This window comes from Apus apus, chromosome 5 (assembly GCF_020740795.1).
Source record: "Apus apus isolate bApuApu2 chromosome 5, bApuApu2.pri.cur, whole genome shotgun sequence".
NCBI lineage: Eukaryota > Metazoa > Chordata > Aves > Apodiformes > Apodidae > Apus > Apus apus.
Genome location: NC_067286.1, coordinates 55,859,624 through 55,876,363, shown reverse-complemented (window position 1 = coordinate 55,876,363; position 16,740 = coordinate 55,859,624). Strand labels below are relative to the sequence as shown.

Here is a 16,740-nt window from a genome sequence, read left to right as displayed (position 1 = left end):
AATAGCATAATTTCTGCTACAAGCTTTACGTCACTTAGTTTTCATGATAATCAAACTGTCTTGGTTAAACATAACAACTAACAAACATTTTCTATTACTTTTTTTTTGCGGTGGAATTATTTTCTGAAACATCTTTATGACAAATTTTTCCATCTATTTGCTATAAATGGGATGCAGTCTACATATCCACTAGTTTATTACAACATTCTTTCACTGGTTTATTTTAAGAGTTCTTCATGGTTGCAAATGCCAATTTGACGGGCTATGTGGAAGCCTAACATACAATCATAGAATCATACAACCATTCAGGTTGGAAAAGACCCTTGGGATCACCTGAGTCCAACCATCATCCCTACTCTACAAAGTTCTCCCCTAAACCACATCCACCAACACCACATCCAAACGACCCTTAAACACATCCAGGGATGGTGACTCAACCACCCCCCTGGGCAGCCTTTTCCAGTGTCTAACCACTCTTTCTGTGAAAAAATTTTTCCTAATGTCCAGTCTAAACCTCCCCTGTTGCAGCTTGAAGCCATTCCCTCTTGTTCTGTCACTAATTAGCTGTGACAAGAGACCAGCACCAACCTCTCTACAATAACCTTTCAGGTAGTTGCAGAGACTGATGAGGTCTCCCCTCAGCCTCCTCTTTCTTAAACTAAACATTCCCAGCTCCTTCAGGTGTTCTTCATACGATTTATTCTCTAAGCCCTTCACCCTTCGTTGCCCTCCTCTGTACTCACTCCAGCACATCGATATCTCTCCTGAATTGAGGTGCCCAAAACTGGGCACAATACTCTGGGTGTGGCCTCACCAGTGCTGAGTACAGGGGGACAACCACCTCTCTACTTCTGCTGGTCACAGTGTTTCTAATACCAGCCAGGATGCCATTGGCTTTCTTGGCCACCTGGGCACACTGCTAGCTCATATTCAGCCGCTTGTCAGTTAGAACCCCATTCTTACATTAAAGATGTAAGAACAAATTGCTGACCCAATGCTTTTTCTTTTTTTTTTTTTTTTTTTCCCCCCTGAAGATTCGTAACAGGCTTAACCAGGAGCAGAATTCCAAGCTTCAGCAGCAGAAGGAACTCTTAAACAAACGTAATATGGAGGTGGCCATGATGGACAAGCGAATCAATGAGCTGCGTGAACGACTGTACAAGAAAAAAGTTGAGGCACGTCAAAAAGAAAACATTCCTGTAAGATAAACTGTTATAAGGGCCACGCTTTAGTTTATCAAGAGCCTGTAAAAGCTACATAGAATCTAATCTTATCCCAGCCAAATCATATGATTACATGTAAAGAGCCTATTTTAAAAGTAGCAGGCTTCTTAAACTACTTAACATTTTCCATAGATACCAGAAAGCTCTTAAGCAAAATGTCTTTCCTTTAATTTTTCTTTATGGTACAGAGCATACTATTTTTAAAATTATAGTAGTTTATATTTCTAGGAAGGAAAATGTGATGCTGAGCTGTGTTTCAAAGCATGAAAGCATAAAAAGCTTGGGTTTTACAAAATACTGAACTTCTAATATGGAAAATTGATAAAAATATAAATCGTCTGATATATTTAGTCTTATTAATTGTCTGCAACTTTGAAAATAAATCAGTTGCACAGCAGACCATTTATCTAAGGACCAGGGGGATCAGTTCTGGATTTCCATGTGTATTTGTAGCTGAAGTTATTGCTTCTGAAAAAACCCACACACATATTTGAACATTCAAGAGCTCATTTTAGTCTGTTTGCTGAAGTAAGGCACAATAAAAGGGACCTTACAGAAATAAAAGTTTCCACAAGAAATATATGTGCTAGGGCTGAGAAATTCAAATTTTAGGGAATAAATTTGTACTTTCTGTAACTTTTTTTTTTTGGTAGAAGCACGGAGCACAGTAACTTAATTATTAAAGTTTCTTAGCTACAGTGCATGGTTCTAGATAATTACATTTAGACCTCCTATTCATGCACAAATGCCTAGTTAAAAGGAAGTTCAAGTTTCAATTTGTTTGATTTATTTTTTTTTTTTAGTTGAATCGTATTAATGGAACTTCATCACCCCAGTCATCCTTGAGTGCTTCAGGAAGGGTGGCAGCTGTAGGACCTTATATCCAAGTTCCAAGTGCTGGCACTTACACTGTACCAGTAGATCCAGTTAAACCACAGTCTCTCACCATTGCTTCTAGCTCAACACATGGAAGATCAAAATCTGGTAAGCACTTAAGTGTGGTGTTTATTAATACACATGGTTTGGAAAGGAATAATAAAGAAAAATAGTAAATTTAGGAGACCAAGTGTTGGCATAATCTCTGTAGTTGAAGATGCACATTTTAGATGTCCTGTTACTATTCTGTGAATTGAATGTTAGTCATTTGATAAGAGGCATTTTTGCCTCTTTCCATTTTTTTTTCTTAGGAGACTGAGTGTTTTCTTTGATATTTAATGTCACTGGTTTGACTCAGGATCGCCAATTAAACCTCAAACCAGGATATTTAACTAGCTAGTAGACCATTAAAAGGAGCCCATGTTCCTTCACAAATTCTATGTTCTGTCCTTAATAGTTTTTAAATTAATTTGTGTTTGAATATAGTATCAGCTTTTTGGCAAACTGTATTTTAAACAACTCTTTACAGTGCCTTGCTTTTTGTCAAGTAAAACAAAGCTAATGAACAAGTAAAAATCTTACTTATCAGCAGGAAACTAAATAGGAAAACAGAATAAAACTGTGGGAGGTTTTTGCTCCAGCTGAGATAGGAGTATTTGTGGTGCTTGAAGCATTTCTGAAATGAAATAACTTTAATAGCATTGATGCTGTTAACTTGTTTCTGCCTTCATTAGTGAAGAAGCTGCTCCTCCATAGTACTCCCCAGAACCTGATGTCCAAAACTGGCTTCCGTGTCTCCCATGGTTAATAATTCCATCTATATTATAAAATTAGTTCTTTTTTATAATTTACATTGGAGACTGAAGGAAGGAGGTCGTGACATTTGTGCCTTAAGTTCTCATTCTGGCAAAGTTTACCTCTGCACACATCTCAGCAAAATCAGAATTCTTCAGAAAAGCTTAGGTAGGAAAAGGCACATAATAGAAATAAAAATGCACAGTCCCATGGGTCTAATCACAGGCTTTGGTTTATCTGGTCTCCTCAGAGAGATCTAAAAATGAGCTAAGGCAGGACCACCAGGACACACCTTCTGCAATATTCACGTACATCTCAGTACTTAAAACTGAATATTCCAGCAAAACTTTCAGCATGTTTCCAAATGGGGAAGAAGAGATGGAGGGAAGACAATCTGACCTTCTCTCTAGGAAAGAGTGACAGAAATATCTCCCAAAAAAACCCCAAGTTCAGCAAGTGAAACTATCTAAACAGAACTTAAAAAAACCCAAGTGTTTTGTATTGAAATTAGTGATTTACCAGTACCTTTAGTTTAATTCAAAGGCTGTACAAACCCCAACAGTGTGGTTTTATGGAAAAGTTCTAAGAATATGGAATGAATTAACTGTGGGATGAAGTGACAGATTTGCAATAGTTTCGTTTTCAGACGTGTGGGTTCCTCTTCCACGTATGGGAAAGGACAGCTCATGACTTTTGACCAGACTTTGACCAGCTCATGACATTAACCAGAAATAATTCACAATTTTGTAAACAATCAGCCTCAGAAGATACACATACCCACTTCTAGACCTAACTTCAGGAGGTTACAAAATATCTGAATTATAATTTTCTGATTTTATAAAAGTAATTATTTTACCATAGGACTGACTTTGTGTCTATCATGTGAGTGTACTTGAATAAAGTCCTATAAGATAATTTTATGTGAGGAGAAATGTATCGTCACAGGAAGAAAAGAAATTGTGTGGGTTTTATTTTTTTTCTACTGTCGTGCTTTTATTTCTCATTATCTGAGTGTTCCTGTTCTAATTTCTCCATTGTCATTGTTATAATTTTTCCACCACTTTTTTTTCTTTCTTTTTCTGTGTAACTGGATCTGCCTTGGTGTGTCCGGTAGAGACAGACTGTGGGTGTGTGAAAAAATCTCCAGACACCTGGAAGGTTTCTGATTTAGACATTATAGTGGATCCTATTCTGTCACCTCCCACTTCTCTTCAGTCTGCTGTTCACAATGTCATCCGCCTGGCACCTACTGTCTTTGACACCCAACACTGTGAGTCTGCAGAAGATCTCTGGCTAGCTAAGAACTCAGTTTTTAATATGGTCATCTGAGCTCTTGCATACAGATGCGTATTAAACAGCATCTTTAGAGCTTGTGTTGTGATCTGGCATGCAGAAGATGCTGTTGAAATGTAAAATTGTTGAGAAGTTGTTTTTCATCATCAAAAGAAACAGATTTGCAGCAAATTCATCCCTGGAGTACTGGAGTAGTGTACCTGGGATGAGTTTTCTTTGATGAAAAAACTTGACATTTTCTAACTGTTATGAGAAAATTCTTTGTAATCTCCAAAGCATGTTTTAGTATATCTCAGATTAGATAGATATGTTATCTACAAGTTTAGCTCGAGTTACTTTGTGGGAAACTTTGAGTATCCGTGTTGCCCTGATCCTACAGCTGGGATGAAAGCTCGCTGTGTCCAAGTCAATAGCAAGAATCTTGCTGACTTCCATTCAACAAAAATGTTATGTGTGGTTTGTGCTTCAGTTGCTATAGTAACCTGGATCCAGACCTAGAAAAATTTTAAACTATAATCAGAGAAAGCGCCCAAAACCTTTTGTGTCTGCATGTTCTTGTCTTATTTATGTAAACACAAAATGGACTGATGGGAGTTGAAATCCACAGAGTGTTAGTTAGTCTTGCAGGCAGCAGACAAGGAGGCACATTTGGAGGAAAGTGCAGCCAGCTGGCTGAAGTGGCCACGGGGTGGCTGGGAGCAAGAGCTAGTGAGGGCTTGTTGCAAGGGCGTTGCCATCAGATGGGCAAGAGAGCCTGGGACCTCAGATAGCAGAAGGCAGAGGCTGTTTGGCTGCCTCCTCGTAGCACCTATCGTGCAGGTTCTGGCACCACGTGCTGCAGCTGCAGATTGCAACAGCAGCTTAGGTAGGGGCATGAGATTCAGCTGGAGTTGGGGGACTACGTGAGAGGTGCACTCATAAAAAATGCATGGTTGTTGGCAGGTCTGCCAGATTGTAAAAGGAAGGACATGAAGGTAGGGACAGTTACATTCTGATGTTTATGTAAGTAGAACAAAACAGAGAAGTTAGAGAGGGGAGAAAGGGTTTGAATTTCCTTCCAGTCTTTACCTTAGAATCTGGGAAAAAACGTGCTAATATGTCGAATTCAAAGGATTACAAAAAGTTCTTGTATAACTGTCTTTCTAATAGAAGAGTGTGGGCTTGTATTTGCAGGTAAGATAATTGAATTCTTCAGGATTTTTGCTGTTGTTTCTGTAAGTGCTTTCTTAATAGCTAAACTTATGACAAAGATGCTTTCATGTCTAGCATGACTCAGTTATAACACCTTTTACTGATCTTCAAAACAAAATATTTACTGAACCATAACCTTACAGGAGTTATGGAACATACTGTGTATTTTGTACAGCAAACATTAATTCACTGCATACTTGGGAAATTTGCCATTATTTAGGGTCAGAGTGTTTAGAAAGTCATCTCTTTTTGTCTTGCTCTTGATAACCAGATGATTAAAAACAAAAACAAAAACCCAGCATGTCCAGTACTAAAGCTGGGCCTCATTAATTTACATCTTGGCAGTTTGCAAGTGTGAAAAGTAATTTCTGGGCAATGTACTACACTCTTAGTGTAAAAATATGCAAGTATTAACCCTATTTAATGACCAACCACAAAAATACTCTTACTTCAAAGTAATTATCTCTCAGAATTCAAACACAGTTGATCTGAATTTGAAAGGCTAATAGAATATAGTGTGGATAATACTAAGGAATGGTCTGCACATACAGTTGAAAAATAGTTAGTATGGTGGTATACACTTTTTATTTTTTGCTTACATAAAAGTGATTATTTTTAACAAGCCTATGGATAGGTTTATGAGCTAAAGGAGTGAATTTGCATTCACATACTGAAAAAAGGAGGAGGTCACTGTCAACAAATCCTCAGGTTGTCTTTTCCATGGAGGGGAAGAAAAGGGATGGATACTCAATAAAGATGATAAGGCTTACGGATAGAAAGTAGAGTGGTGATGTTAAAGTCACTGTTATTAGAATGTTTTTATTCAGCTTATTCTTAGACTGTCTGCTATACTAGACAGAGGATGGCAAAGAATTCTAGAAATAGCCTGGCTGATTCTGTTTTCTAGAGGCTTAAAACTGAAATGAAATGGGAAACTTTGCCATTAAATACCCCATTTTCATTTGATGTTTTCTTTCTATGGGGTCCAGACATCTCAGTAAATCTCCACACACACAAGTCCCATTCCAGTGGTTGTTGTCCTCCAGTAAAGTTACTTCTGTGCTATGTGTCATCTTTACTGGTCCTAAGTGCTCCACTAAAGGCAGTAGGGAAGAAGAAATGATCTCTGGTCTCCTTAGAGTAAGAGAAGCCTCAAGTTTAATAATTTAAAGGTAAATCAAAGCCTTAGGATCTAACCAGAGATCTGTTTAGTTACTGTAAAACACATCTAATTATCAGGCTATTAAAACTTTCTTGCTTACTTAAAGAGCAGGAAATAGTCTCACACAGTTCATAAAGTAACATATCAATGCATCAGGGCTTCATTAAGGATTTGTTGCCTCAGTTTATGTGCAGCCATGCATGATTTTTGCATATGATAAAGATAAAAGCTCTTCACTTGTATCTTGACACTGTGAGTTGAAGTTGTTAGCTGACTTTCTAAATTTCTTTAACGTTAAATCTCTGAGGCAGTTCTAATCGGGTAACTGTGCTGAGGAAAAACAAAAGGTAAGTGAACTGCCAAGCAAAAGAACATATGCTTTTGTTCCACCCTATTGTTGAAATGAGCTTTTACATCCTGTTATGAGTGAATTAACCTAGTAACCATAGTTTAAATTTGGAGTAAGTCCACTCAGATCTTACATAGCCTTAACATTTAGCAGTACTTGATAATATGTCTGCATAGTACCAAAAGAAACATGCTGATGAAGTGTTTCTGTAAGGATTTTGTGTTCTGAACTTGTTTGCCTTTTGAATAGTAGAATATGCAACATTGAAAGCAGAATTTTTACCAACTTTTTTTCCTATAGAAAATTTCAATACAGTTTGAAAGTCAAAGTGTAATGAACAACATATTTAATGCAGTGATTGGGCTTTCAGTATGATTTCTGAATCAAACATGAATAGTGACTTATTTCTGGAATCAAATTTATCCAGTTGTAACCTAAGCTGTTCCATTTTGTGTGCTGTTGTGCTTGTTTACAATGGTGGTGTGGATTTTCTTAAATAATTTTTTCTGTTTTCAAGCTAATGATGGAAATTGGCCAATACTTAAACAGAGCTCAACCCCTGTGGTAAAAACCCCTCAGATCTCCAATACAGACTGGAAAGAATCAAGCATGGATACTGCTTTAAAACAAGGAACTATATCCAGCCAGCCTTTGCCATCTTCAGTATTAGGAAGTACTGATAAGCTGGTGGGTTTCATCTGTGATATATTTATAGAACTGTTTTGTTGAAATGATGAACTTTTAGCTTCTGTAGCTGTCACTTCAGTTACAGTCGGGTTTCCTGCCAATTATTATTTTTAAAGTAATAAAGTTACTTATGTATTCTTCCTCTTCCTTCCTGTTCTTATCACATTACCATTTCTTATTCTTTTTCAATGTCAGTAGTTTGTATCACTTCCTCTTCTTTTACATAACTGGTCTCCCCTTTTCTCTCTCCTTGCTTATCCTGAACATCTCTCCCACCTTCCTATTTTTCTAATTCAAATCTTTGTTACTGTTTTTCCTTGGTGTAGATTATCACTTTTTCAATGCCCTCTGTCTCACAAAGTAAGTCATTAAATCCATCCTTGAGTGAGTGCACTGGTGGTGTCTGTCTGTTCTCTTGTTCTAGTAGTACTTTGAATTCTTTAAGACTGTATCTTTAAAGAATAAGGACCTTGTCTCTAAAGGGTTTTGATAAACTCTGTTATCACACTGTGCATTATCAAATACATTATAAATAGATACTGAGAGCAAGTTATTCAGGCTTTGATAGTATGCAGATACTTCTGGATTGATATTAATGTATTGTAGCTGAAAATGCCTTTAAACAGTGGCCTCTGTGTCAGGCATGGTGAAGTCTTGTGATAAATTCAAGTGGAATTTATTCATTCTAGTGAATTCTTTCATATCTAGTGAATAAGGATCACTGTTTACATTTGACTATCATACAAGATTATTAGTATGTTTCCCTGAATTAGGACTGTTTTATTTAATTAAATTATGTTTACTCTTTATTGTTATTACACAGGGTCTTGACCTGGGGAAGGTGCCGCCAACAATTCCTGGTGTAAGCAAGCAGTTGACTCAAAACTATGGGACCTATCCAAGCCCAGTTCCCTTAGGAACAGGTTCTACAAATTCTCTGGAAAGAAGGAAGGATGGCAGTCTGCCCAGACCTGGCACCAGTATAACAAATCGGCAAAGACCTGTTCCGCTTCCACCACCCAGCAACATCCATCAGCCCAGCTCTTCACAACAGATTCAACAGAGAATTTCTGTACCTCCCAGCCCCACGTATCAACCTTCCGGTCCCCCCTTGTTTCCAGGAGGAGATGGCAGGCCAGAACTCCCTTTAACTGTGGCAATCAGACCTTTTCTAGCTGATAAAGGATCAAGACCTCAGTCTCCCAGAAAAGGGCCACAAACAGTGAACTCCAGTTCCATCTACTCAATGTATCTTCAGCAAGCAACACCACCAAAGAATTACCAACAAGCTGTGTACAATACTTTAAATAAGTCGGTAAAAGCAGGTAGAATATATTTTGTTTTATTTTTTTCCTTTGAAATAGACTATTAAGATCTATGTACTGGGCTTAGTTTACTTTCCATGTCACTTTGAAAAAACGGTCTAAATTTTCTGTATGCAGTGTGGCAGAAAAAAGATCCCGTATACTTTTTGAGTTATAAATAAATATATATTCAATTCCCTTTTATTTAAAACAAGATGCAATTAGAGCAGTACAGTCTGGATACTCTACCAATACTTTCAGAAATAAGTTGAAAAAAACAGTGTCCAGAGAGGAGAGGTTTTTCTCCTCGTACTGTTTCCTCACGAAAGAGAAAAAAACATTCCAGGTGTTAGTTGTAGCTTTTAATTTTAAGAAGCATCACCATCACCAACATGTGAGTATTTATTTCTGTTTTGATAGGTTCCAATACAATAATTAATTTTTATTTTTCTTTCTGTATTAGTGTCAAAGAAGTAGCAAGAGCTTATTTGCATGAACACAGGTTGTTTGCGGATGTTTTATTGCATAGTTTGAGAACAGTTCTTCACTGCTTTCCATCTTTCTTTTCTTCAGTTTATGGAAAACCTGTATTACAATCTGGTTCAACTTCTCCCTCACCCTTGCCATTCCTTCATGGTTCTTTGCCTGCCCAGACTTCCTCGCAGCCACAACCTCAGCCTCAGACTGAGGTGTCTGAAAAAGATCAAGAGCTTGAAAATGCTCCACCACCCAGTGAAAACAGCAACGTGGAAAACATTCCTCGTCCTCTCAGTCCTACCAAGCTCACACCTATTGTGCATTCACCCCTACGGTATCAAAGCGATGCTGACCTTGAAGCTCTGAGAAGAAAATTGGCCAATGCTCCTAGGCCACTGAAGAAGCGTAGTTCTATCACTGAACCAGAAGGCCCAAGTGGACCCAATATACAAAAGCTATTGTATCAGCGCTTTAATACTCTTGCTGGAGGAATAGAAAGTGCTCCTTTTTATCAGCCAAGCAATCCACAGGACTTCATAGGCATCTTAGCTGATGTCGATAATGGTAACGCTAGTACCAATGGCAATATTGAAGAACCTATTTCTGTGCAACCTACAGTTCCTCTTCCTGATGAGCCACCCCCTTCATCAGATGCCAATGATAACGAATTACCTTCTCCTGCTACTGAGGAACTGATAAGCACTGAAACCACAAATCAAACATCTGAGACAACCGAAGATAACAACAACAATCCTGCTGTAGTTCCTTCTACTGAACAGTCACCCAGCCCCACACCTGAAGTCAGTTCTCCAGTAGAAGATGAAGCTCCTTTGCCACCTGCTCTTCCTCCTCCACTTCCTGCAGTAAGTAACAAGCAAAAAGACAATTTTGTGAACTATAGAATTTGGTATGTTTGCACTTCGAGTTTCAGGACACCAAAAGAAAGAAAACCAGGGGAGCTCCAAGGAGAATTCTGATGGATTAGTTTTTTAGTGTAGCTGTTTAAAAAATATGCATACAGGCAACAGAAGGTTGTGTATGTACTTCAGGTTGTAGATCTTTTTTTGAGAGATAGTCTTACTGTAGAACTAGTTCTGGAACCTGAGACTCCATTAAAAAAGTTTGTTTCACTTTCCCAGGTCTACAAAAGATAATTGTATGAAACTAAGGGTGAGCTATGTCAGTGGGAAGGTTTGTAATTTGCAAGCAAGCTGCAGTAACTGTACCAGGAAAAGTGCTCTCCTTCCGCCTCCTAGCAGAGAGGTGTGAGCCCAGGCTAACATCAACAGCAACTCACCTGACTTGTTTTAGCAGAAAGGGTTTTCTAATGGGCTTGTCACATAATTTTAATTGCTTTCGAAGTCTCTACTCCAGCTGCACTAGGATCTTTTAAATACTTGCCATTACCAAAGTCTACAGCATATGGAGAATTGAAAATAGGGAGAAAACTGAATTTTATTGTGGATATGACTCACTTCAAAATTGGTTTCAAAGAGTATCGCCACTTTTTGATTCACATAAGGACCTTGCATTCCTCTGACAATTCAACTGAAGGAGGCACAGAGCCTCCTATGTGTTTTCCATGAGCACGGGTGGGTCAGGATACTTCTGGGAGAATGGAATATGCTAGCAACAGATACTGTTCATATTGTGAGAGGTTTATTTTCTAAACTGAAATAGCCATACTAAATAGGAGCACAAATGAAAATAGATCTTATCGTGCTAGAGACTAAGAGCATTCTATAAAAGCTGTAATTAAGAATAGATTTATTTTGTTCTTCTGGAAAGTGACACAGACACATGTGTGTGATTCAGAATATTCTCAAAACACATTTTTAATGTGTTTCAGATCTTGAGAATGCTTCTTTTAATACCAGCTAGAATGTCACATAAAATACCTTCATGTTCTGTACTTTTCCTTCTCACTGGAACGGGTTGCCCAGAGAGGCTGTGGATGCCTCATCCCTGGCAGTGTTCAAGGGCAGGTTGGATGGGGCTTGGAGCAACCTGGTCTAGTGGGAAGTGCCCCTGTCTATGCAGGGAGGTTGGAACTACAGTCATCCTTGAGGTCCCTTCCAACCCTAACAATTCTATGATTCTATGACAACAGAACCCCTGACTTGTCAGTACTGACCTACAGAAGATACTTCTGCTAATTCATGGCAAAGATTCCTCCGAGTAGAGACTGATACTTGGGCTTAATTGTGTCATCCTTTCTAGTTTAAGCAAAAGTTCTGACAGTGTCTCAGACAATCAACCAGAAACACATTCAGCTTTTATTAGATACAATTAAGATAGTGATACTTTGTTCCTTGTACTCACTAGCTTTAGTTAGAAGTTTCTAAATTACATTGGTATACTTCTTCATTTTTTAACTGAGTAAGACATGGTAAGATATCAATCCTTTTGTTTGGGTACTTCATAATAGAAATGTTTGCATAGTTCTAATTACCACTTTAGTTGGATGGGATTCTTAATCTAGCTAAGAAGTAAGTGAGTAATTTATAATACTCATGCAACCTGAATTGATGGCTTACAACCTTCATCTCTACTCAGACAAAACGTACCAACTTGAAGAAACCTAACTCAGAAAGAACAGGCCATGGTTTGCGAGTGAAGTTCAATCCCTTGGCCCTCCTCCTAGATGCTTCTTTGGAGGGAGAGTTCGATCTTGTACAACGAATCATATATGAGGTGAGCTTCTAAACAAAGGCAATCTCTTCAAATATTTAGGGGCTGGGGAAAAAACACTGAATTTTTTTATGTTTTCATAGGTTGATGATCCCAGTAAACCAAATGATGAGGGAATTACACCTTTGCATAATGCAGTGTGTGCTGGACATCACCACATTGTCAAGTTCCTGCTTGATTTTGGTGTGAATGTAAATGCAGCAGATAGCGATGGGTGGTAAGTGTCATGATTACTTAGTCTCATGATTACACAACTTAACATCTGGGAGAAACACTGTTTTGATGCATATTCAAAATATAGTCGAGACCTGTTTTGGGAACAATTTCCTTCTCTTTTAGTCCTTACAAATGAGCACTTTCTAATCTCTAGTTGGTAATGAACTCCAGTGCAAGGTTACCCTGTGTTCAACTCACGTGCAGGCACACTTAAATAAATCATGAAGGATACCACATTTTAGTTTACTTAGTGGTATAATTGCATTTCTTGTTCAAATGCCAAAATAATTAAACTGTAAATAACAAATGACAGAAGTTAATTTGTTCAAGTTTCATCTTCATATAACCCACCACAGATTTTGGTGTTCTTGAAGAATCTAGCCTTACAGGTAGATGTGGCACTTCTGAAGTGTTTGGAGGGCATCTGAAATCTTGCTGTGCTGATCTGTTTTACCCTCCCTTTGTTTTTAACCTTCAAATTTCCTGATATGGAAAAATACCCTCTTATATCCAGCAGTTTTGTAAGCTATGAAAACCAACACTTTTCCTACCATCTATTTTATAATGTTTGGCTTTACTGGAGTCAGGTAAATCCTGGAATCCATTCCAGTTGTTTGACGTTTTGGACAATGCGTACATATAATAATACCATAAAGAACAGTTTCCTTTAAAAACAGACAGGCTAAACTCTATATTGCAAGACAAAATAGTTAGGATTCAGGGAGGTTTATTTTTTTCACGCCTACATTTTTGCTTTATTTCAGGACACCCTTGCATTGTGCTGCTTCTTGCAATAGTGTTCATCTGTGTAAACTACTGGTTGAATCCGGGGCAGCTATTTTTGCTTCAACTATAAGTGATATAGAAACTGCTGCAGACAAGTGTGAGGAGATGGAAGAAGGTTATATTCAGTGTTCCCAGTTCTTGTATGGTGAGTTATGACACTCCTTTACAAACTTTCTTAGCTTTTCTAGAATTCATCCCTTTGTGTCTCTGATCTGCATGAAACATCTGCTTAGGCCCGACTTCACAATGCAACCCCTCACAAGTTCTTCCAAAATGCTAAGAACAGAATTCTCTTTTCATTATTATGTTGCTCATAGTCCTTCTGTTCTCCAAGTTACTTCACAGGCTCCTTCTCATGTTACAGATTTTTAAAGTTTAACTTGGCATACTTTCAAGAAAATGCTTCCACAGGGAGGTTTTGACAGTAACAGTGAATTGTCAAGTATCTTCACAGAGATACTGCAACTCCCAGATGCACGAGTTTTTAGCAGTTCACATGAAGAAACATGTACTTGATGAATAATTAACCTAGAGAATGTGGTTACCAAGATCTGTTTTGCAAGAAAAGTACCTTGATGGAGCAGACATTTTTCATTTGCATCTGAGGATATGATTCATTAAGGCTCTATGTACCTGACACTGTGCAGACTTTCAAAAGCTTCAAGTGTTGCTGTAGAAACCAGGCCTGTGAGGAAAATACAGCAGTTCTATAAAGCTGCTTTACTTGGACAAGTGTAAAACTATTTTTATACTCATTTGAATAAAAGATTGTAAAGCTTCTGTTGCAGACATAACAGAAGAGAAAAACCTCATGCTCTTAATTGGTTTCAAATGTTCCCTAAACTTTGTTTATATCAGTTGGTTAAATTTCTGAAAGCATCTCATCACCGAAGGGCTGAAAATTGTTTCTGAAATGTTATTAGGAAGAGACTAATATTTAGGCCACAGTGTCCACACTAGAAGTCTCAGAGGGGAAAATAGGATGGTTTACCATCTAGCATGTTCTCTGGTTGCTAACAGGAGTGCAGGAGAAGCTGGGAGTGATGAACAAGGGCGTGGTGTACGCGCTGTGGGATTACGAAGCCCAGAACAACGATGAGCTGTCCTTCCACGAGGGCGACGCCATCACCGTCCTGAGGCGCAAGGATGACAACGAGACCGAGTGGTGGTGGGCCCGCCTCAATGATAAAGAAGGCTACGTGCCTAAAAACCTTCTTGGGGTAAGGTCTTCTGAAGTTACCTTCTCCCTTCTATTTTTTTACTTTCTCCTGAAGTAGGAATGCAAGATGGATCTTCGGTCAGAATCCCCTCTGTGCGTCATCTGGATGCACTGCTAGGGAGTTCTGCAAAGCAGATTATCAGTATTCTCTCTGGCCTGGGTCATTGTAAAGAAAAAGGAGAGGCTTTGGGTAGGACATTAGTGCTGGTTTTTACTTGGCAAAATAGTGTATTTAATATAATTTATGCTTTAATCTTTAATAAAAGATTTTTTGCCCTTGGCTAGAAAATAGGGCCTGTGAAGTGTGCTGGCTGTATGGGGCAGCTCAAAGGGTTTGCCCAGAAGTTCTCTAGGAAGGCTTTTCATACCTGGCAGAAGATAAGCAGTGTCTATATATGTAAAAATAGGAAAGAGCCTTGAAGATGTGCACTCCTCTACTGCTCTCAGTCGAATGGAACACTGCTGTCCTGAGAAACCAGGAATTTAAGGCTACTAGAGAGATACAGAGGACAAAAATGCATTAAGAAAACCTTAGAGAGCAGGAAATGAGCTCTCTCTAGGGCTTGATGGGCAGTTCTTGTACTTACAGAAAAGCATCCTTTGATCTAGTCTGACATCTTGTGTTAAATGAACCAAATAAATTTCAGAGCAGCAATTTTGCAATTGCTGGCTGGAATAAGTCAGTCTTGGCCTCTTGATGCTTCTGGTTTAATTTTTCAGAATTTACCTGAGAACACGCTGTCGGTTACAAATCCTTACACACACACACCCTCCCCTCCCCCAAGTTCTTCATCACCCATTTCCTATTAAGAAGTACCCCTTGGTTATAATTGAATTGATTTTTATTTAACTTGCTCCCAACCATGCAAAGCCTAATCTTTTGATTCTGTTTTCACAGTTATATCCACGAATAAAACCTAGGCAGAGAACCCTCGCTTGAGTTCAGTTCTACAGCAGTGCAGTACCGTGCTGGTAACTGGAATCCTACAACATACACTGGAGCCATCATTTCTGAGCATTTCATACAGAGAAATAAAACTATAATATTGAGTTTTAATGGTGCTTTCTCTTGTTAAATGGACAGCATCTGGGATTTTCTGCAGTTTGTAAATGAGAATCGTTTTTATGTGACCCACCACTGATGAGGAGAGTTGATCTCCACTAGCTCCAGTGATGCACCAGCTCTTGTCTCAAGTGGTGTTTTCAGTTGAAGTTCCATGGCAGGAGCTTTCTTGTGTTCAATGTTCAGAGGTGTCACTTGCAGAGTGCAGATCCACTGTCCAGTTTGCTCCCACCCCACAGTAACTGTCCCATGTCAGGATTTTGGGTATTTAGTTTGATACCAGTGAATGTTGAGTTCTCATTACTCATCAACTCTTTGGTTTCTAGGACACAAGAACTTCACCTGTTAACGTGCACCAAAGCTTTATGAAGGCTAGGATTTAAAGGGGTAACATGCTATACACTTAAATCCTAGTCTAGACAACCCCAACAAAAGCTTTACATAGTCTAGCTTCTAGTATTATTTGCGTTTAGAATCAAGCTAGAGAACTAACAAAAAAACAACAGTATTTTTACACTTCTCAAAACCCCTACATGATACTTCACTTGGTGTTTTATTTTCTTATTATTCAGCCCACAGCACCAGTATTACCTCTACTAATGTAAAGGTTCCCCTACTAACCACCTGAGCCCATCCCTCCTGGACAGAACAGTCAGTACTGAACTTGCAGCAGCTTAAGGGATTTGTATGTCTGCATGGATGAAAGTGCAATAGTTGAGAAGGGTAAGAGTCTGGTGAAGGGTACACTGTGTAATTTGAAGTTTGCCTGAGTCAGTCTAGAAGAAAACATGAAGGACTGGATAGAAGTAGAAAGAGGGTTGTGTAGATGCTGAGTCAAGGAGAAGAAAGAAACAAGGTCTAGAGAAGGATTTAAGAAAGGCAATAGCTTATTTGAGGACAGTTTCTGTGGTTCTTGGCAACCTACAGCTGTTGCCAAGGCAAGTTATGCAATAACCTATTCCACTACATTGTAGTTTCAAGAAAAAGGAAAAAAAAAAGCACTTCACTGGAATTTTAATTGTACATGATTTTATATAGCAAAAGTATATTTTGAATTTCCCATTATAAGTTTTAGCCATATTTCTTGTAATTTTCTCCCATTTAACAGTATGCAATTTGATTAATTCTTCATGTACAAGTTCTGTGTATAATTTATATATCCATTTCTGCAGTGCTGTAACTTGCTTTTACCACAGGCTAGCATTAAACTGTATATATTGTGGTGAAAAGTGAAAGGGTATTATTGTTGAAGAATTTGCTACATGAATGTGATGATTTCAAGAGCCTATGATACACTAATTCAGAGAACATGTAAATGTGCACAATAAAGTACTGCTAAGGCATGGCTGCATTCTCCAGTATTTTTATATAGGCAGCAACAGAAGATGTGCCTTTGGTTAGTCTACCA

The 16,740-nt window shown here is 38.4% G+C and overlaps 1 protein-coding gene across 6 annotated transcripts in view; it reads left to right on the top strand.

The window, feature by feature from the left end:
* The window catches only part of PPP1R13B (protein phosphatase 1 regulatory subunit 13B), a 66,233-nt gene extending 49,558 nt beyond the window's left edge, over window positions 1-16,675 (top strand). For 3 of the 6 annotated variants that reach the window (XM_051620371.1, XM_051620372.1, XM_051620369.1), the window contains exons 8-18: window positions 1,035-1,199; window positions 2,027-2,207; window positions 4,009-4,164; window positions 7,407-7,576; window positions 8,400-8,901; window positions 9,454-10,220; window positions 11,914-12,051; window positions 12,132-12,265; window positions 13,029-13,195; window positions 14,071-14,270; window positions 15,168-16,675. In XM_051620371.1, the coding sequence (XP_051476331.1) occupies window positions 1,035-1,199; window positions 2,027-2,207; window positions 4,009-4,164; window positions 7,407-7,576; window positions 8,400-8,901; window positions 9,454-10,220; window positions 11,914-12,051; window positions 12,132-12,265; window positions 13,029-13,195; window positions 14,071-14,270; window positions 15,168-15,209 (2,622 nt within the window). In that variant the 3' untranslated portion in view covers window positions 15,210-16,675. The remainder of the gene's footprint in view (window positions 1-1,034; window positions 1,200-2,026; window positions 2,208-4,008; window positions 4,165-7,406; window positions 7,577-8,399; window positions 8,902-9,453; window positions 10,221-11,913; window positions 12,052-12,131; window positions 12,266-13,028; window positions 13,196-14,070; window positions 14,271-15,167) is intronic. The other 3 variants (XM_051620370.1, XM_051620374.1, XM_051620373.1) reach the window with 3 other exon arrangements.
* The last annotated feature ends 65 nt before the right edge of the window (window positions 16,676-16,740 follow it).